Source organism: Anolis carolinensis, unplaced genomic scaffold (genome assembly GCF_035594765.1).
Source record: "Anolis carolinensis isolate JA03-04 unplaced genomic scaffold, rAnoCar3.1.pri scaffold_7, whole genome shotgun sequence".
NCBI lineage: Eukaryota > Metazoa > Chordata > Lepidosauria > Squamata > Dactyloidae > Anolis > Anolis carolinensis.
The window spans coordinates 19,616,095-19,633,239 of record NW_026943818.1 but is presented as its reverse complement, the minus strand read 5'-3'; the positions used below and the strand labels follow the sequence as shown (position 1 = coordinate 19,633,239).

Below are 17,145 nucleotides of genomic sequence, written 5' to 3'. Positions count from 1 at the left end.
TGGATAATCCAGAATATTGGATAAGCGAGTGTTGGATAAGTGAGACTCTACTGTATTAGTATACACAATATTCGTATTATATATTGCTATATTGAACTATACCACTATACTGCAATATTATTAGTAATATTACATGTAATTTATACTATAAAATAATTATATTGTATTATTAGTGTTACATTATATTACAATATTATGATCAATATTATATGGACATACAATATATAATATTAGTATACACAATATTAGTATTTTATATTTCTATGTTGAACTATACCACTATACTGCAATATTATTAGTAATATTACATGTAATTTATACTATAAAATTATTATATTGTATAATTAGTGTTATATTGTATTACAATATTATGATCAATATTATATGCACATACAATATATATTCTTCGCATACACAATATTAGTATTAAATATTACTATATTGAACTACATCACTATACTGCAGTATTATTAGCAATATTACATGTAATATACACTATATTATATTGTATTATTATTAGTATTATATTCTTCACACCAGAAGCGACTTGAGTGGGGAGGCGGGGAGGCCATGGTGGTCCAGCCCTTGGTTGGTGTAGACTCTGGGGAACTCGAGCGGCTCTCCTCTTGCTTCCAGGTCCGGCGTGGTGCGGCGCTCAAACACCAGCCCCATGGGCTTCCTGAAGACGGGCTCCTGCTCTCCGGTGCCAGCCGACGGGCGCAGGCTCTCCACAGGCTCCTCTTCCCGGCCGTATTCCCCCTCGCCCCTTGGTAAGTCCTGAAATCCCCCTTGATGTTGCTACAGGCTTCGTTTTGCGGCACCACTCCCCTAGAAGGCAGCCTTGGCATCCCCATAGACAGTGTAAACACATAAAATACACCCTGTTCCTCTCCATGATGCAGGGGAAAAAAGGATTGAAATGTCCATCGCTCCTGTATTTGTACTTCAAGGGAGACTTGGTTTTATCGCCTTCTCCTTCTCTTCCTTTCTAACCTTGGGCTTAGCCTCAAGTTAAAAATACAATTAAACATAGTAATAATAATAGTAATAATAATACAATACTAATACATACCACACACACAATTATTATTATTATTATTATTATTGTTGTTGTTACTATTTGTATCTCGCTTTGTCTCAAAAAGAGGCCCAAAGCAGCTCACTATGAAACCAATACAATATAGTTTGGGTGTATTTGTTGTGCCAGGTGTTTTCTTTTAAAGCAAAATCATCCTAAATACTTATTTTTTTCATCCCACTTCCGTCTTTTCCCCTTCCAGTTGGCACCATACCTGAGCAACTAGGCCACTGCTGTTGTGGGCAGATTCAAGGGCATGAATCCAGAAGCCGGAACTCCTCAGGTGAGATATGGGACTGGGTGGCCCTTGGGCTCCCTTCCAGCTCTATGATTCCATCATCATCATCATCATTATCAACAATAGCAATGGATGGCCATCTGCCTGGAGAGCTTGAATTGTGTGTTCCTTCAAGGCAGGGGCTTGGACTGAGTGGCCCTTGGGCTCCTTTCCAACTATGTTCCATTATCATCATCATCATTATTATTTTTATTTTTATTATTATTATATTTATGAACTGTTTCTCGTTGTGGCTGAAGGCAGTGTGATGATGATGATGATGATAATAATAATAATAGATTTATTATCCCCGTCTCCTTACAGCTCAAGGCGGGGTCATGATGATAATAGTAGTAGTAGTAGTAGTAATAATAATTATAATAATTATTATATAACTGCAAAAGGCCACCCTACTGGGATCTGCATGCATCATCCGAAAATACATCACACAGTTCTAGACCTTGGGAAGTGTTCGACTTGTGATTTTGTGATACGAAATCCAGCATATCTATCTTCTTTGCTGTGTCATAATAAAATAATTATAATTATAATAATAATGCCGTGCCAAAAGATCTCAGCCGGCATTTGGAAACAATAGACATTGACATAATTACGATCTGCCAACTGCAAAAGGCCACCCGACTGGGATCTGCATGCATCATCCGAAAATACATCACACAGTCCTAGACATTTGGGAAGTGTTCGACTTGTGATTTTGTGATACGAAATCCAGCATATCTATCTTGTTTGCTGTGTCATACAATAAAATAATAATAATAATTGATTTATTACCCATGTCGCCTTGCAGCTCAAGGAGATGGTGATGATGATGATGATGATGATGATGATGATAATAATAGATTTATTTTCCCTGTCTCCTTACAGCTCAAGGCGGGGTCATGATGATAGTAGTAGTAGTAGTAGTAGTAGTAATAATAATAATAATAATAATAATAATAATAATAATAATAATAGATTTATTACCCATGTCTCCTTGCAGCTCTAGATGATGATGATGATGATGATGATGATGATAATGATAACTTGTGTCTCAATATGGGATGATGATGATGATGATATAATAATGTTAGTCGTTGTCCTGCCTTGTCTCTGCAGGCTCCCCGGCACCTGCCTCCCATTCCCCGCAGTCCCTGGTGATGGCTGGCGCCCGCCTCCAAAACACCCCAACCCTGACAGACATCTACCAGAACAAGCAGAAGCTCCGGAAGCAGCATTCGGACCCAGTCTGCCCATCGTACGCCGCCCACGGCCACCCCCCACCACAGCCAACACAGCCTCCCCGCCCTGTCAGCCTGGGCACCTCACCCACCAAGCACCCGGGCTCCTCTCCCCGCGGCTCTGACTGGCTCTTCAAGACCCCGCTTCCCACCATCATCGGCTCCCCCACCAAGGTAGGGGCTTCAGGAGGCGTCCCGTGGCAAGAAAGCTTTGGTGGAGACCCCTTTCCCCCCGTTTTGGGGAGATGTTTGCCTTGAACCATTCCGGTCCCTGTTTGTCTCCTCGCTTCAGGCCACGGCACCATTCAAGATCCCCAAGACGCAAGCCTCTTCCAACCTGGTGGGCCTGCTTGCCCGCCCGGGGTCTGCCGAAGCCCAGCTCCCACCAGCCAAAGAGGCGGGCGAAATGGCGCGGGAGTTCCCCCACTTCCATTCGGCGCAGGGAGCCGAGCGCCAAGCCCAGCAGCAGCAGCATCACGGGAAAGCCCTCTTCGGCAGGTAGGACGGCCTTGGGGGCCTCTTGGATTTTCCCAAGCTTTCAAAAGCTCTAGACCAGGCATGGGCCAACTTTGTCCCTCCCTCCAGGTGTTTTGGACTTCCAACTCCCACAATTCCTAACAGGGAATTGTGGGAGTTGAAGTTCAAAATACCTGGAGACAGGGCCTTCTCAGTAGTGGCTCCTCGGTTGTGGAACTCCCTCCTTAGTGACATCTGGCAGGCTCCATCCCTTTTGAGTTTTAAAAAGAAAGTGAAGACCTGGCTATGCGAGCAAGTGTTCAAAGAATAGGTTTTCTTGGCTTCGACTCAGTCTGGACTAAGGTTTATGTACAAGGTTCTGTGGATGAATGGCTCAAGTATTTTGTATTGTTTTAAATCTGTATTTAATTGCTTATGTTTTTATTCTTTTTTTATTCATGTGTATTGGCATCGAATTCTGCCAGTTTTGTAAGCCGCCCTGAGTCCTTTTGGGTGAGAAGGGCGGGATAGAAATGATGGAAATAATAATAATAATAATAATAATAATAATAATAATAATAATAATAATAATAATATGTAATACAATGTAATACAATGTAATAATAATAATACACTATTACAATTGTACATTTATATTATATGCAATGTTATTAATAATATTGCAATATAGTCGTGTAGTACAATATAATAATATATAATGCTTACGTAGTGCTTATTTATTTATTTATTTATTTATTTGCGACATTTATATACCGCCCTTCTCACCCTGAAGGGGACTCAGGGCGGTTTACAAGTATATATACATACAATATATTATATTAAACAACTATATCGCAATATTATTAGTAATATTGCATGTAATATAAATATACAATTATAATAGTGAATTATAGCTTATATTGTGCTATACTAATAATATAATTTATTGTATGTATATATAACTTGTAAGCCACCCTGAGTCCCCTTCGGGGTGAGAAGGGCGGGATATAAATGTCGCAAATAAATAAATACTAGATTCTTTTGAATGCAGCTCAAAATCCCATTGGGTTTTTGAGTTGCTGCATCACACTCTTGGCTCATGTCCAACTTGTTCCCCACAAAGGTCTTTCTCACGTGGACTGTTGTCGAGCCAGGTGTCACCCATTCTGTATCTTTGCATTTCATTTGTTTCTCCCTAAGTGGAGTATCTTAACATTTGACCTTGTTGACATTCGCTGTGTGAGTTTTGTCCAGTCAGCTCTCTCATTTGGGAAGGTCCTTTTGAATTCTGATCCTGTCCTCTGGAGTATTCGTTCTCCCTCCCTATTTGGTGTCACCTGCAAACACCCTCTGCAAGGCCCTCTAAACCTTCATCCAAGTCATTAATAAAGATGCTGAACAGTACTGGGCCCAGGACCGAACCCTCTTCATGGCACCCAGATAGTCACTCCTTTCCAGGATGAGAAGGAACCATTGGGGAGAAGCATCTTTTGGGTTTGGTCGCTTAACCAATTCCAGATCCACCTGATAGTAGCATTGCGTAGCCCACACTGGACTAGTTTGCTTGCAAGAAGGTCATGAACGGTACTGGACCCAGGACCTAACCCTCTTTGCTGCTCTCTATTCGTCACTTCTTTCCACCATCATAAAACATTCCATAAAATACATATATTAAATGTAATCTTCTTTCAATCTGTTAAGGTCAGTGATGGTGATGATGGTCTCCTTGGTTGCTCTCCTCCCTTAGGTCCGTCAGTACTGGGAAGCTATCAGATCAGCAGGCCAAGGCCGCTCTGGGTGGTCAGCTGTACCAGGGCAGTACGGATAGCCTTAACACCGAGCGACCCATGGATACAGGTAAGGGATCTAGACTTCTGACTATATTACCATTATTATTGTTATTAGGTTTATCTATATCCCGCTTTTTCTCTCGATACGGCTCACAACTAAAAGTGTTGCCATACAACTTATATACAAGTATTAGAACAGTATTAAACATCATTATAAGCATATAAAAATACGACAGCCCTTGACTGGATCTTACCCACCTTCATCTTTAAACGCCTGTCTGAATAAAAAAGCTTTTACCTGGACAACAGGGAGGGGGCCATTCTGGCTTCCCTGGGATAAAGGGAGTTCCAGAGTCAAGAGGCTTGTCGAGAAGGAAGGCCCTCTCTCTCATTCCCACCAATTGAGCTTGAGATGGAGGTGAGACTGAGAGAAGGAAGGGCCTCTCCTGAAGATCTCAGAGCTCAGGAGGTTTGTACAAGGACCTGAAGCATCTAGGACTTTAAATGTCATCACTAGCATTCTAAATTATCATTATTATTATTATTATTATTAGCGACATTTATATCCCGCCTTTCTCACCCTGAAGGGGACTCAGGGTGGCTTACAAGTTATATGTACATAGCATAGCACAATATAAGCATTATATATTACTATATTGTACTATACCACTATATTGCAATATTATTAGTAAATTGTATTATAATGTAATACAATATTATACTAATAATAATATATAATAATATTAATTATATATTATATATGAAATGTAATATTACTAATAATATTACCATATAATGATATAGTACAAAATAGTAATTTAATGCTCATATTGTGCTATGCTAATAATATGTTCGTAAGCCGCTCTGAGTCCCCTTCAGGGTGAGAGGAGCGGGATATAAATGTAGTAAATACATAATTAATAAACAAATCTCTGTTCCATAACCTGACCTGAAACCAGATTGAAATGGATCTAGATAATCCGTCTCATCCAGAAATCCCTGGAGTTGGGAGGCCACTACAACGCTCCAAGACCTTGCTCAGAAAGGGGAGGTTGGGCACCAACTGATAGTTGTCCATTATAGAGGGGATGGCTTTTTAAATAGGTCTCACAACTGCCTCCTTTAGGCAAGCTGGGACTTTGACTTGTTCCCTACCTCTGTGACATCCGAGAGGGCCATTTCATCTCGCAACAGCCTTGGCGGTCCAAACAGAGAAGCAAAGATAGGAGGAAAGTTGAGCTGAGTGGGTTGTACCTCGAAGAGTGAGCCACAGTGCTAAAAGCGCAGGAGCAGGCCAGGGAAGCAAACGCGGAGAGCGAGTCTCCCATTGCCTGGAGCCTCATGCTTTTCCTTGCTTGTCTTCCCCTCCAGCTCCCCCGGCGGCCTGCGTGCTGGCGGCCCCCCCACCTTGCCTGGGCACCGGAGCCGGTTCGAGGGCCGTGATGTTCACTGTGGGATCCCCGCCTAACAGCGCCACCCCTCCCACCTGCGCCCACATGCTGCTCCGGGCACGCACCACCTCCGGTGAGTCTTCAGGGAGCCATCCTTCCCCAATTGTCAAGTTTTGAACTGCTCTGAGTCTCATTAAGAGAAGAAATTGGACTATAATCGTAATCATTGGATCCCTGGTGACGCGTGTGTTAAAGCGCTGAGCTGAACTTGCGGACCAAAAGGTTGCAGGTTCGAATCCCGGGAGCGGAATGAGTGCCCGCTGTTAGCCCCAGCTCCTGCCAACTTAGCAGTTCGAAAACATGCAAATGTGAGTAGATCAATAGGTACCGCTCTGGTGGGAAGGTAACGGCGCTCCATGCAGTCATGCCAGTGGCTACATGACCTTGAAGGTGGCTTAGAAATGGAGATGAGCACCAACCCCCAGAGTCGGGCACGACTGGACTTAACGTCAGGGGAAAACTTTTACCTTTACCTACATGTTCATCATTATTGACATTATTTTAAAATTACGGTAGAGTCTCACTTATCCAACACTCGCTCTGGATTATCCAATGCATTTTTGTAGTCAATGTTTTCAATGCATTGTGATATTTTGGTGCTAAATTCATAAATACAGTAATTATTACATAGCATTACCATGCATTGAACTACTTTTTCTGTCAAATTTGTTGTATAACATGATGTTGTGGTGCTTAAATTGTAAAATCATAACCTAATCTGATGTTTAATAGGCTTTTCCTTAGGTAAAGGGTAAAGGTTTCCCCTGATGTTAAGTCCAGTCATGTCTGACTCTGGGGTGTGGTGCTCATCTCCATTTCTAAGCTGAAGAGCCGGCGTTGTCCATAGACACCTCCAAGGTCCTGTGGCCACTGGCATGACTGCATGGAGCGCCATTACCTTCCCGCCGGAGCGGTACCTATTGATCTACTCACATTGGCATGTTTTCGAACTGCTAGGTTGGCAGAAACTGGAGCTAACAGCGGCTGCTCACGCCGCTCCTGAGGCTTTTCTTTAATCTATTATCCAACATACTCACTTATCCAACGTTCTGCCAGCCCGTTTATGTTGGATAAGTGAGACTCTACTGTATTTATTATTATTGTTATATTTATTTAATTACTTAATATTTATTTAGACTACTGTTGTTATTGTTGGCCAAGTTTGGGCTTTTCCTACCATAGTTTCCCTCCAAAGCGCATGTAAGGATGTAAAGTGATTGGGCAGCAAAGACCTTCTCTAATTGTCATATTTTGTACTGCTCTGAGTCTCATTAAGGGAAGAAATTTGGGTATTATTATTATTATTTGATATTAATTATTAAATTATTATTATCATTTAATTACATGCGTGGTAAAATGGGGTCCATGTTATGACATGGTGAAAAAAATGTTTGCTTTCTAGCAATGTATTTGTATAAGCCGTGGGTGGTGGAATCCGCGCATACGGACATCCTTGCAGCCCTCAAAGCAAACGCCTTCCTTGCTTGCTTGCGCTGAATGCCATTCTGCCTGTCTCCTTGCAGTCGGCTCCAACAGTTCCGGAGGCTCCCTCTGCTCCACCAGCGGCCGCGTCCTCGTGGGCTCCCCGCCGGGGATTTACTCGGGGTCTTCTCCTCCTGGGGCAGAAGCAGCCCCCTGCTTGAAGTATATGTCTTACGGCACGTCTCCGCCCAGCTTGGAAGGTTTCATCACCTTCGAAGCCCCCGAATTGCCTGAGGAGACGCTGATGGAGGTACGGAACAAGACGCAAAAACATTGTTACTCCTTGTAAGTCATATCAAATAGGCTTTTGCACAGATCTGTTTTCAAAAATGCTACAAGATCTTAGCAGCAAGGATATTATATGCACAGTTCTGGAAGAAGGCAGACCTCTCAACCCTAGAAGAACTGATGGTTAAAGTCTTTAAAATAGTAGAAATTGACAAATTACAAATGATAAACAAAGAAAAAACACAGGACTGGGAACCATTTCTAAACTACCGTATATACTCGAGTATAAGCCGAGTTTTTCGAGTATAAGCCAGGCTTATATTTGAGTTGGCTTATCCTCGAGTATATATAGTACATTTATTATTTTTCTCTATTATTATTGGTATTATTACATTTATTATTTTACTCTATTATTATTACATTTATTATTTTACTCTACTATCATTGTTACATTTATTAATTTACTCTATTAATATTGTTACTATTACATTTATTTTACTCTATTTTTATTATTATTAATACATTTATTATTTCACTCCAATATGATTATTGTTACATTTATTATTTTACTCTGTTATTATTAAAAGGATACATAAGCACATTTAATTGAAGAAGACAAGAACAATGATTTAATCAGGAGTTGAACTGGCTTATCTTAAATTACAGTTTCATGTAAATATGCAAAAAAACATTTGAACTACTGATGCCTCAAGTAATGTAATTTTATTGGTATCTATTTTTATTTCTGAAATTTACCACTCGGTTTATACCTGAGTCAATGTTTTCCCAGTTTTTTTGCGGTAAAATTAGGTGCCTCGGCTTATATTCGGGTCAGCTTATACTCGAGTATATATGGTATGTAAAAAAAAAAGAAGGAAAAGTTTTTACCTGTTAGAATCTGAGTAAAGAATTAATAATACCTATCAAGCCAGAAGAAAGAATAGAAAAACAATGTAGTAGAAATGAAGAGCAGAATTGTATATGAATGTCTCCAACCCAGTGGAAGAGGTGTTAGAGAAGTGCAGGGTATCACCCAATACAAATACTGTATAGATGTTAGGAAGTATTGTATTGGTTCCGGCAGATATATCCATGTATGTAAGAATATGTAAACTGAAAATAAAATAACATATTGATTTGAATGAGAACGGTGCTGAGACAACAGGAAGGGAGAGAGGTCTCGCCTTCGGAAGGAAGGGAAATCTGCTCCTGGGAGAGTTATTCTCAAAGGGGCCTCCAATGAAGCTTTATCCCCAATACTTGTTTCCACCACCAAATGTTTTCTCATTTGTCCGTCTCTTCAGAGGGAGCACACGGACACGCTGCGCCACCTGAACCTGATGCTGGCCTTCACGGAGAGCGTGCTGGAGCTGACGGCCATCCGGAGCGGCAACCCGGAACTGTGCGCCTCGGCCGTCTCTCTCTACCAGATCCAGGAGAGCGTGGTGGTGGACCAGATCAGCCAGCTCAGCAAGGACTGGGGGTAAGGAGACTTCTCAGCTGAGAAAGCACCCTAGAAGATGGGAGGGCAACACCTTCCCTTCTTTTTCTCTTTCCTTCTTTTTCTCTTTCCTTCTCTTTCCTTATTTTTCTTCCCTTCTTTTTCTGTCTTCCCCAATCTCTTCTTTCAATCTCCTTTCTTTCCCTCCTTTTTCTCTTTCCTTCTTTTGTCTATCTTCCCTCCTTTTTCTTTCTTCCCTCCTTTCCGTCTCCTTCCTTTCCCTCCCTTTCCCTTCCTTCCTTCCTTTTTCTTTCTTCCCCCTTCTGTCTCCTTTCTTTCCCTCCTTTTTCTCTTTTCTTCTTTCTCTCCCTTCCCTCCTTTTTCTTTCTGCCTTCAGTATCGTTTCTTTCCCTCCCTTTCCCTTCCTTCCTTTTTCTTTCTTTCCCTCTTCCATCTCCTCCCTTTCCCTCCTTTTTCTTTCTTTCCGCCTTCAGTCTCCTTTCTTTCTTTCCCTCCCTTCCTTCCTTCCTTCCTTCCTTCCTTCCTTCCTTCCTTCCTTCCTTCCTTCCTTCCTTCCTTTTTCTTTCTTCCCCCTTCTGTTTCCTTTCTTTCCCTCCTTTTTCTCTTTTCTTCTTTCTTTCTCTCCCTTCCTTTTTCTTTCTTTCCACCTTCAGTCTCCTTTCTTTCCCTCCCTTTCCCTCCCTTCATTCCTTCCTCCCTCCCTTATAATAATAATAATAATAACTTTATTTTTATACCCCGCCCCATCTCCCTGAAGGGACTCGGGGCGGCTTACATGGGGCCTTGCCCAATAAAACAATCAAATATCAAAACACAGCAATAAAACAGTTATCCAATAAAAACATCAATTATAGTAAAAACAATAGTTAAAATCAACATAAAACATACAATATTAACACTGGAGACTAATTCATAGAACCCAGGCAACGTGCAACATGGGCCGAAATGGGCCGAAATGGGGAAGGTAATTTCACAGTTGAAATGGACAAAGTGTAATATAGAATCATAGAATAGTAGAGTTGGAAGAGACCTCATGGGCCAACCAGTCCAACCCCCTGCCACACGAAGCAGGAAATCGCATTCAAAGCACCCCCGACAGATGACCATCCAGCCTCTGTTTAAAAGCCTCCAAAGAAGGAGCCTCCACCACAGTCCGGGGGAGAGAGTTCCACTGCCGAACAGCCCTCACTGTGAGGAAGTTCTTCCTAATGTTCAGGTGGAATCTCCTTTCCTGGAGTTTGAAGCCATTGTTCCCTTGTGTCCTAGTCTGCAGGGCAGCAGAAAACAAGCTTGCTCCCTCCTCCCTATGACTTCCCCTCACATATTTGTACATGGCTATCATGTCTCCTCTCAGCATTGGCAACACCTCAAGAATGAGGCTATTATAAAATGGGCAGATAGATCAGTCCGACACCAAATTAAGTATCAAAGGCCTTTTGAAAGAGCCAGGTTTTTAAGCTCCTACGGAAGGAGAGGAGGGTAGGGGCCTGCCTGATCTCTCTAGGGAGCGAGTTCCAAAGCCGGGGGGCCACGGCGGAGAAGGCCCTCTCTCTTGTCCCCACCAACTGCGACTGCGAGGGTGGTGGGAGCGAGAGAAGGGCCTCCCTCGACGAGCGAAGAAAACGTGCGGGTTCCTCCCTTCCTTCTTTTTTTTTCTTCCCCCTTCTGTCTCCTTCCTTTCCCTCCTTTTTCTCTTTCCCTTCCTTCCCTCCTTTTTCTTTCTTCCCCCTTCAGTCTCCTTTCTTGCCCTCCCTCCCTCTCTCTGTAAAGCCTGGACGTTCTCCCAAGAGGCACTTTTGGGCGAAGATGCTTCTTTCCTCCTTGTTTTTCTCTAAAGGCAGTTTCCCTCTCTCTCTCTCAATCTCTCTCTCCAGGCAAGTGGAGCAGCTGGTCTTGTACATGAAGGCGGCCCAGTTGCTGGCCTCCTCTTTGCACTTGGCCAAAGCGCAGATCAAGTCGGCCAAGCTCAACCTCTCCACGGCCGTCAAGCAAGGTCCGTCTGTCCCTCCCTCCCTCCTTTGCGTTCCCTTTGTTAAAACGTCCCTTCCCGCCGCAGTTCTGGACTGACACATTTCTCCTTTCCCTGCAGTGGTCAAGAACCTGAACGAGCGGTACAAGTTCTGCATCTGCATGTGCAAGAGGCTGACGGAGAAGCTGAACCGGTTCTTCTCGGACAAGCAGCGCTTTGTGGACGAGGTGAACAGCGTGACGGCAGAGAAACTCATCTACAGCTGCGCGGTGGAAATGGTGAGGGGCCATCGGTCCAAGCAAGCAGGGTCTTCTCCATTAAAACGCTGGGGGGGGGGGTGTTTCCTAAAAAGAAATGGCAGAACTCCTTTGCTGATCTGGCTCTGAAAAGGAAGGCTGCTCTTTCCATCCTGATATCTAGAATGGGAGGAAGTCAAGGGCGGAAGGAAAGGAGGGCTGGAGAGAGAGGGCTGGTGGAAGGAAGTCCAGCCCGTTCTTTCACCCATCTGAGTGTTAGCAAAGAGCCCGTAAGATGGGTCTGAATCCCGCATCCCCAAGCCTAGGATTACATCTGTCTTTGCTCCACCTCAGGTCCAGTCGGCCGCTCTGGATGAGATGTTCCAGCAGACGGAGGACATTGCGTACCGATACCACAAGGCGGCCCTGTTGCTGGAAGGCCTGGCCAAGATCTTGCAAGACCCAGCCGACATAGAAAACATTAACAAATGTAAGTCGGAGGGCTTAATCCTCAAAAGTGGGGGACATTTAGACATTTAAAGGGAGGCAGGCAATGATATGGAGGCTATATTATTATTATTATTATTATTATTATTATTATTATATTTATTTATAACCCACTTTATCTCCCCAAAGGGGACTCAAAGCAGCTTGACATAAAAGCATCAGCATACAATTTAAAATAATATATATATATATAGCATATTTATTTATACCCCACTTTATCTCCCCAAAGGGGACTCAAAGCAGCTTGACATAAAAGCATCAGCATACAATTTAAAATATTATATATATATATATATAGAGAGAGAGAGAGAGAGAGAATATTTATTTATACCCAGCTTTATCTCCCCAAAGGGGACTCAAAGCAGCTTGACATAAAAACATCAGCATACAATTTAAATATTATTATTATAATATATATTATTATATTTACTTATACCCCGCTTTATCTCCCCAAAGGGGACTCAAAGCAGCTTGACATAAAAGCATCAGCATACAATTTAAAATATTATAATTATATTATAATTATATTTATTTATACCCCACTTTAGCTCCCCAAAGAGAACTCAAAGCAGCTTGACATAAAAGCATCAGCATACAATTTAAATTATTATTATTATTATTATTATTATTATATTTATTTATACCCCACTTTAGCTCCCCAAAGAGAACTCAATGCAGCTTGACATAAAAGCATTAGCCCAGAATTTAAAATATACAAGTGTACAATAGAGCAGTATTAAACACAAACAGCAATTAAAAAATCAGTTAAAATCCATCAAAACATATTAAAAGTTAATAGCCTTTGACCGCCCTTTCGGTGTCTCTAATTCATCAATTCGAGTAAGGATATGGACACGCTGGAGAGACCGAAATAATCAAAGGTTTGGATGCCATAGCTTTTCAGGAAACCCACATACAAAAACCAAAATCAAACATAAATCTGATTTTGTTTAGGCCAAGTCCACATTGCATCGGGCATTGTTAAGATGTATAAACATATATACAATTATTTTTATTTTTATTTATACCCTGAATGGGACTCAAAGAAAACCTGTTGCCTACTGAAATAAAAGCAGATCGAGAGCTTTCAATTGAGAACAATCCATCTAGAGAATAACAACAGCGTTACTGGCTAAATATATATACTCCCCAAACAGTGGATAGTCGGCCTTCTTTACCAGAAATACACAAAGAAATAGAAAACATAATGGAAAGCATGTCCCGTTGAGGAGGGAGCCGTGGATTCAAAGCGTAGAAACACCGAATTAAAAGAGACCTTAGGAAATACCAAACGCCGTATAAATTAAAAACAGGCAAACGGAAGCAATAACCAAAAGGGTTTGGAATTTCTTGGACAGATAAATAAGGTGAAAAAATGAACAAAAAGAAGAAGGTAGGAAAGAAAATTCTACCTAAACCTTAGGAATAAGCTTCTTGAGAGTAAAAACTGATCAACAGCTAAATAAGCCACATTGGGAGTCTGGTGGAGTCTCCTTTGGCAGCTTTTGAGCAGAAGTTGGATGGCCATCTGTCAGGGTGAATCAGATTGTGTCTTCTTGCTTGGCAGAAGGGGGTTGGGCTGGATGGGATCCTTTCCAACTCTAGGATTGTATGATTGTATGATAGGGATTTTTCACAAAGGCTGGATGGCCATCTGTCGGGAGAGATCGGATTGTGTCTTCCTGCAGCGCAAAGGTTTGGACTGGATGGCCCTTCGGGGCGGCTCCCTTCCAACCTTTTTATGATAGGAATTTTTAATAGAGGCTGGATGGCCATCTGTCGGGAGAGATCGGATTCCTGCATAGCAAGGGTTTGGACTGGATGGGCTGCCTTCCAACCTTTCTATGGTAGGAATTTTTAATAGAGGCTGGATGGCCATCTGTCGGTAGAGATCGGATTGTGTCTTTCTGCATAGCAAAGGTTTGGACTGGATGGCCCTTCGGGGCGGCTTCCTTCCAACCTTTTTATGATAGGAATTTTTAATAGAGGCTGGATGGCCATCTGTCGGGAGAGATCGGATTCCTGCATAGCAAGGGTTTGGACTGGATGGGCTGCCTTCCAACCTTTCTATGATAGGAATTTTTAATAGAGGCTGGATGGCCATCTGTCGGTAGAGATCGGATTGTGTCTTCCTGCATAGCAAAGGTTTGGACTGGATGGCCCTTCGGGGTGGCTCCCTTCCAACCATTCTATGATGGGAATTTTTAATAGAGGCTGGATGGCCATCTGTCAGGAGTGATCGGATTGTGTCTTCCTGCAGCGCAAAGGTTTGGACTGGATGGCCCTTCGGGGTGGCTCCCTTCCAACCTTTCTATGATGGGAATTTTTAATAGAGGCTGGATGGCCATCTGTCAGGAGAGATCGGATTGTGTCTTTCTACGTATAATAGCCATCTGTCAGGAGTGATCGGATTGTGTCTTTCTACGTATAAGTTTGGACTGGGCGGGCCTTGGGGGGGGATCCCTTCCAACTCTAGGATTGTGACCCCAAGAAAGCAGTGTAAATTTCAGGGGGGTTAAAATTCAGAAGGGCTCTCGATCTTCCGAGTCCTCTATTGAACCGCCTTCTCCTTCACTTCCAGATAAAGCCAGCATCGAGCGGAGGCTCTCGGCCCTTTGCTACGGCGCCGTGGCCGTTTACGAAGCATAGCGGGATCTGCCACCTCCGCGGCCGCCCTACCAAAGAGAAAAACCAAAACGGGCGGCCGGTTGAGTTCCTTTGAGAAAGTTAACAAACTCCCGAACCCTTCAACTGCGGAGGCTTGCTCGCCTTACATCTCGTCCTTCGCAGAAGCCGCTGGGTTTCGGAAGAAGCAATGGATCGACTTCGTTGTCGTACAAACAAAACACTTGCGGAAGATGATTCCATATCCCCCTCTTCCCATTTTTTGCGGAACGAATCCCGAACTTTGGTTTTGTTTGGAGCATCTCTGCAGGAATCTTTGTAAATAACCGCTGACGAAACAGAGGGAGGAAAACCTGCACCTTTGGGGAAAAAAAAGAAGAGTAATAATTATACGGAAAAAAAAGACAGAACAATGGGAGTTTTTTATTTGACCTCAATTCGGACAATATTTTAGCCTAACCCGGATATTGTTTTTCCCCACTGCTCCGAACCACTTTTATATTGCACTAATATGTACTAAAGGAACTACGTGTTTGTTTTTTGGGGAGAGGGATATCGATTTACACACAAAAAGGCACAACGGAAGAGGAAGCGCTACACTTCGGCGTATAGGAAGGGATAAGAACGACAAAATCTCGGCGTAAACTACTCCATCCTGTCCCGGGACTTTCCCCAATTTTATAACTCCGTCGGATCGTCTTTCACTTTCCGGATGCCCAAATCAACCTCTTCCTCTGCAATTTTGAACGGACTTCCTGCGGCCGCATGTGACTAATTGTACAGTGTTGCCCTGTATTACCTGGTTTTTTAAAAATTGTTATTATTATTATTTAATGTTTGGTTCCGTTTCGGATAAAGACTCTACGGTTTCGATCTACAGGCTCGGATGTACTCGAAAAACCATCATTGTTTTTCTCAGAAATTTCGACTTGAGAAAAACACCCGATATATAATTTTTATTTTCTCAAATATCTTCAAGCACCAACCATTTTCAGCCCAATATAACTATATATATATACATATACATACACATTGTGTGTGTGTGAGAGAGAGAGTGTGTGTTTGGTGTCTCTTTTCTTTCCCACCTTCTTTTTGTCCTTTTTTTTCACCTTATTTATCTGTCCAAGGAATTCCAAGCCCATTTGGTTATTGTTTCCATTTCCCTGTTTTTAATTTATACGGCGTTTGTATTTCCTAAGGTCTCTTTTAATACAGTGTTTCTACTACCTCTCCTTTGTAACTTTGCATGCAACCCTTAGTTAGAATAACGGAAACAAACCAACAAAAAGAACCCCGTTGCATAATTTTTATGATGGCTTGTATAAATGTATATTAAGGTGAAAACAAAACAAAAAAAAATAAACAGAAGCAAAACAACAACAGCCCGGATTTCAAATCTTCGAGATTGGAATCAAAAGATGGGTTTTGTTTTAAAAGAATACGGACAAAAATAATTATAATTTTTTTTCAACGCTTTCCTTCTATTTTGAGTATTGGATTATGACTTGGGAGAGCCGGGTTCGAATCCAATGGAAACCAGTTGCGTGTCTCACTCTCTCAACCTTAGGAAGGCAATGACAGCACTCTTTTGAACGAATCTTGTTGAGAAAATCCTGAATAGAGTTGGTTTACGTCAAAAACAGGAAGATCTAACATCAGTCTACATGAGATTGATATATTATGAATTACTGTATTTATTGTATATACTCGAGTATAAGCCTAGTTTTTCAGCCCTTTTTTAGGGCTGAAAAAGCTCCCCTCAGCTTATACTCGAGTGAGAGTCCTGGCCGGTTTCTATTCAGGTCGGCTTATACTTGAGTATATAGGTATTCAGAGTTGGACAGTCTTCTCTTATTAAATTACAGTTTTATATAAATATTCAAAAACATGTAACCTACTGATGCCTCAAATAATGCTATTTTATTAATATCTATTTTTATTTTTGAATTTGACCCGTAGCTGCTGCATTTCCCACCCTCGTCTTATATTTGAGTCAATAAGTTTTCCCAGTTTTTTGTGGTAAAATTAGGTGCCTTGGCTTATATTCGGGTCGGCTCATACTCAAGTATATACGGTACTCCAGTGTAATACAGTAGAGTCTCATTTATCCAACATAAGGGTTTAACCAATGATGGGAATTGGGAGTCATAATGAGTCAGCAATAAGATCAATTTCTAAGGGATTTAGCTGCCATTTCCTGCATTGGCCACAGGGAGGCAGCAGAGAGCTGTCTGCTAATTATGGCTGAGCAAGCAATAGTTTGAATGTGTTGTCACAGGGTTGTTATATGTTTTCTAGGCTTTCTGGCCATGTTCCAGAAGTGACGTTTTGCCTATATCTATGGCA

The 17,145-nt window shown here is 42.1% G+C and overlaps 1 protein-coding gene across 2 annotated transcripts in view; it reads left to right on the top strand.

The window, feature by feature from the left end:
• The window catches only part of ulk2 (unc-51 like autophagy activating kinase 2), a 52,653-nt gene extending 36,474 nt beyond the window's left edge, over nucleotides 1-16,179 (top strand). For both annotated transcript variants that reach the window (XM_062959352.1, XM_062959353.1), the window contains 12 exons: nucleotides 637-770; nucleotides 1,281-1,361; nucleotides 2,472-2,767; nucleotides 2,886-3,091; nucleotides 4,797-4,906; nucleotides 6,211-6,363; nucleotides 7,814-8,022; nucleotides 9,305-9,483; nucleotides 11,337-11,455; nucleotides 11,552-11,709; nucleotides 12,022-12,157; nucleotides 14,756-16,179. In XM_062959352.1, the coding sequence (XP_062815422.1) occupies nucleotides 637-770; nucleotides 1,281-1,361; nucleotides 2,472-2,767; nucleotides 2,886-3,091; nucleotides 4,797-4,906; nucleotides 6,211-6,363; nucleotides 7,814-8,022; nucleotides 9,305-9,483; nucleotides 11,337-11,455; nucleotides 11,552-11,709; nucleotides 12,022-12,157; nucleotides 14,756-14,823 (1,849 nt within the window). In that variant the 3' untranslated portion in view covers nucleotides 14,824-16,179. The remainder of the gene's footprint in view (nucleotides 1-636; nucleotides 771-1,280; nucleotides 1,362-2,471; nucleotides 2,768-2,885; nucleotides 3,092-4,796; nucleotides 4,907-6,210; nucleotides 6,364-7,813; nucleotides 8,023-9,304; nucleotides 9,484-11,336; nucleotides 11,456-11,551; nucleotides 11,710-12,021; nucleotides 12,158-14,755) is intronic.
• Nucleotides 16,180-17,145: the final 966 nt, after the last annotated feature.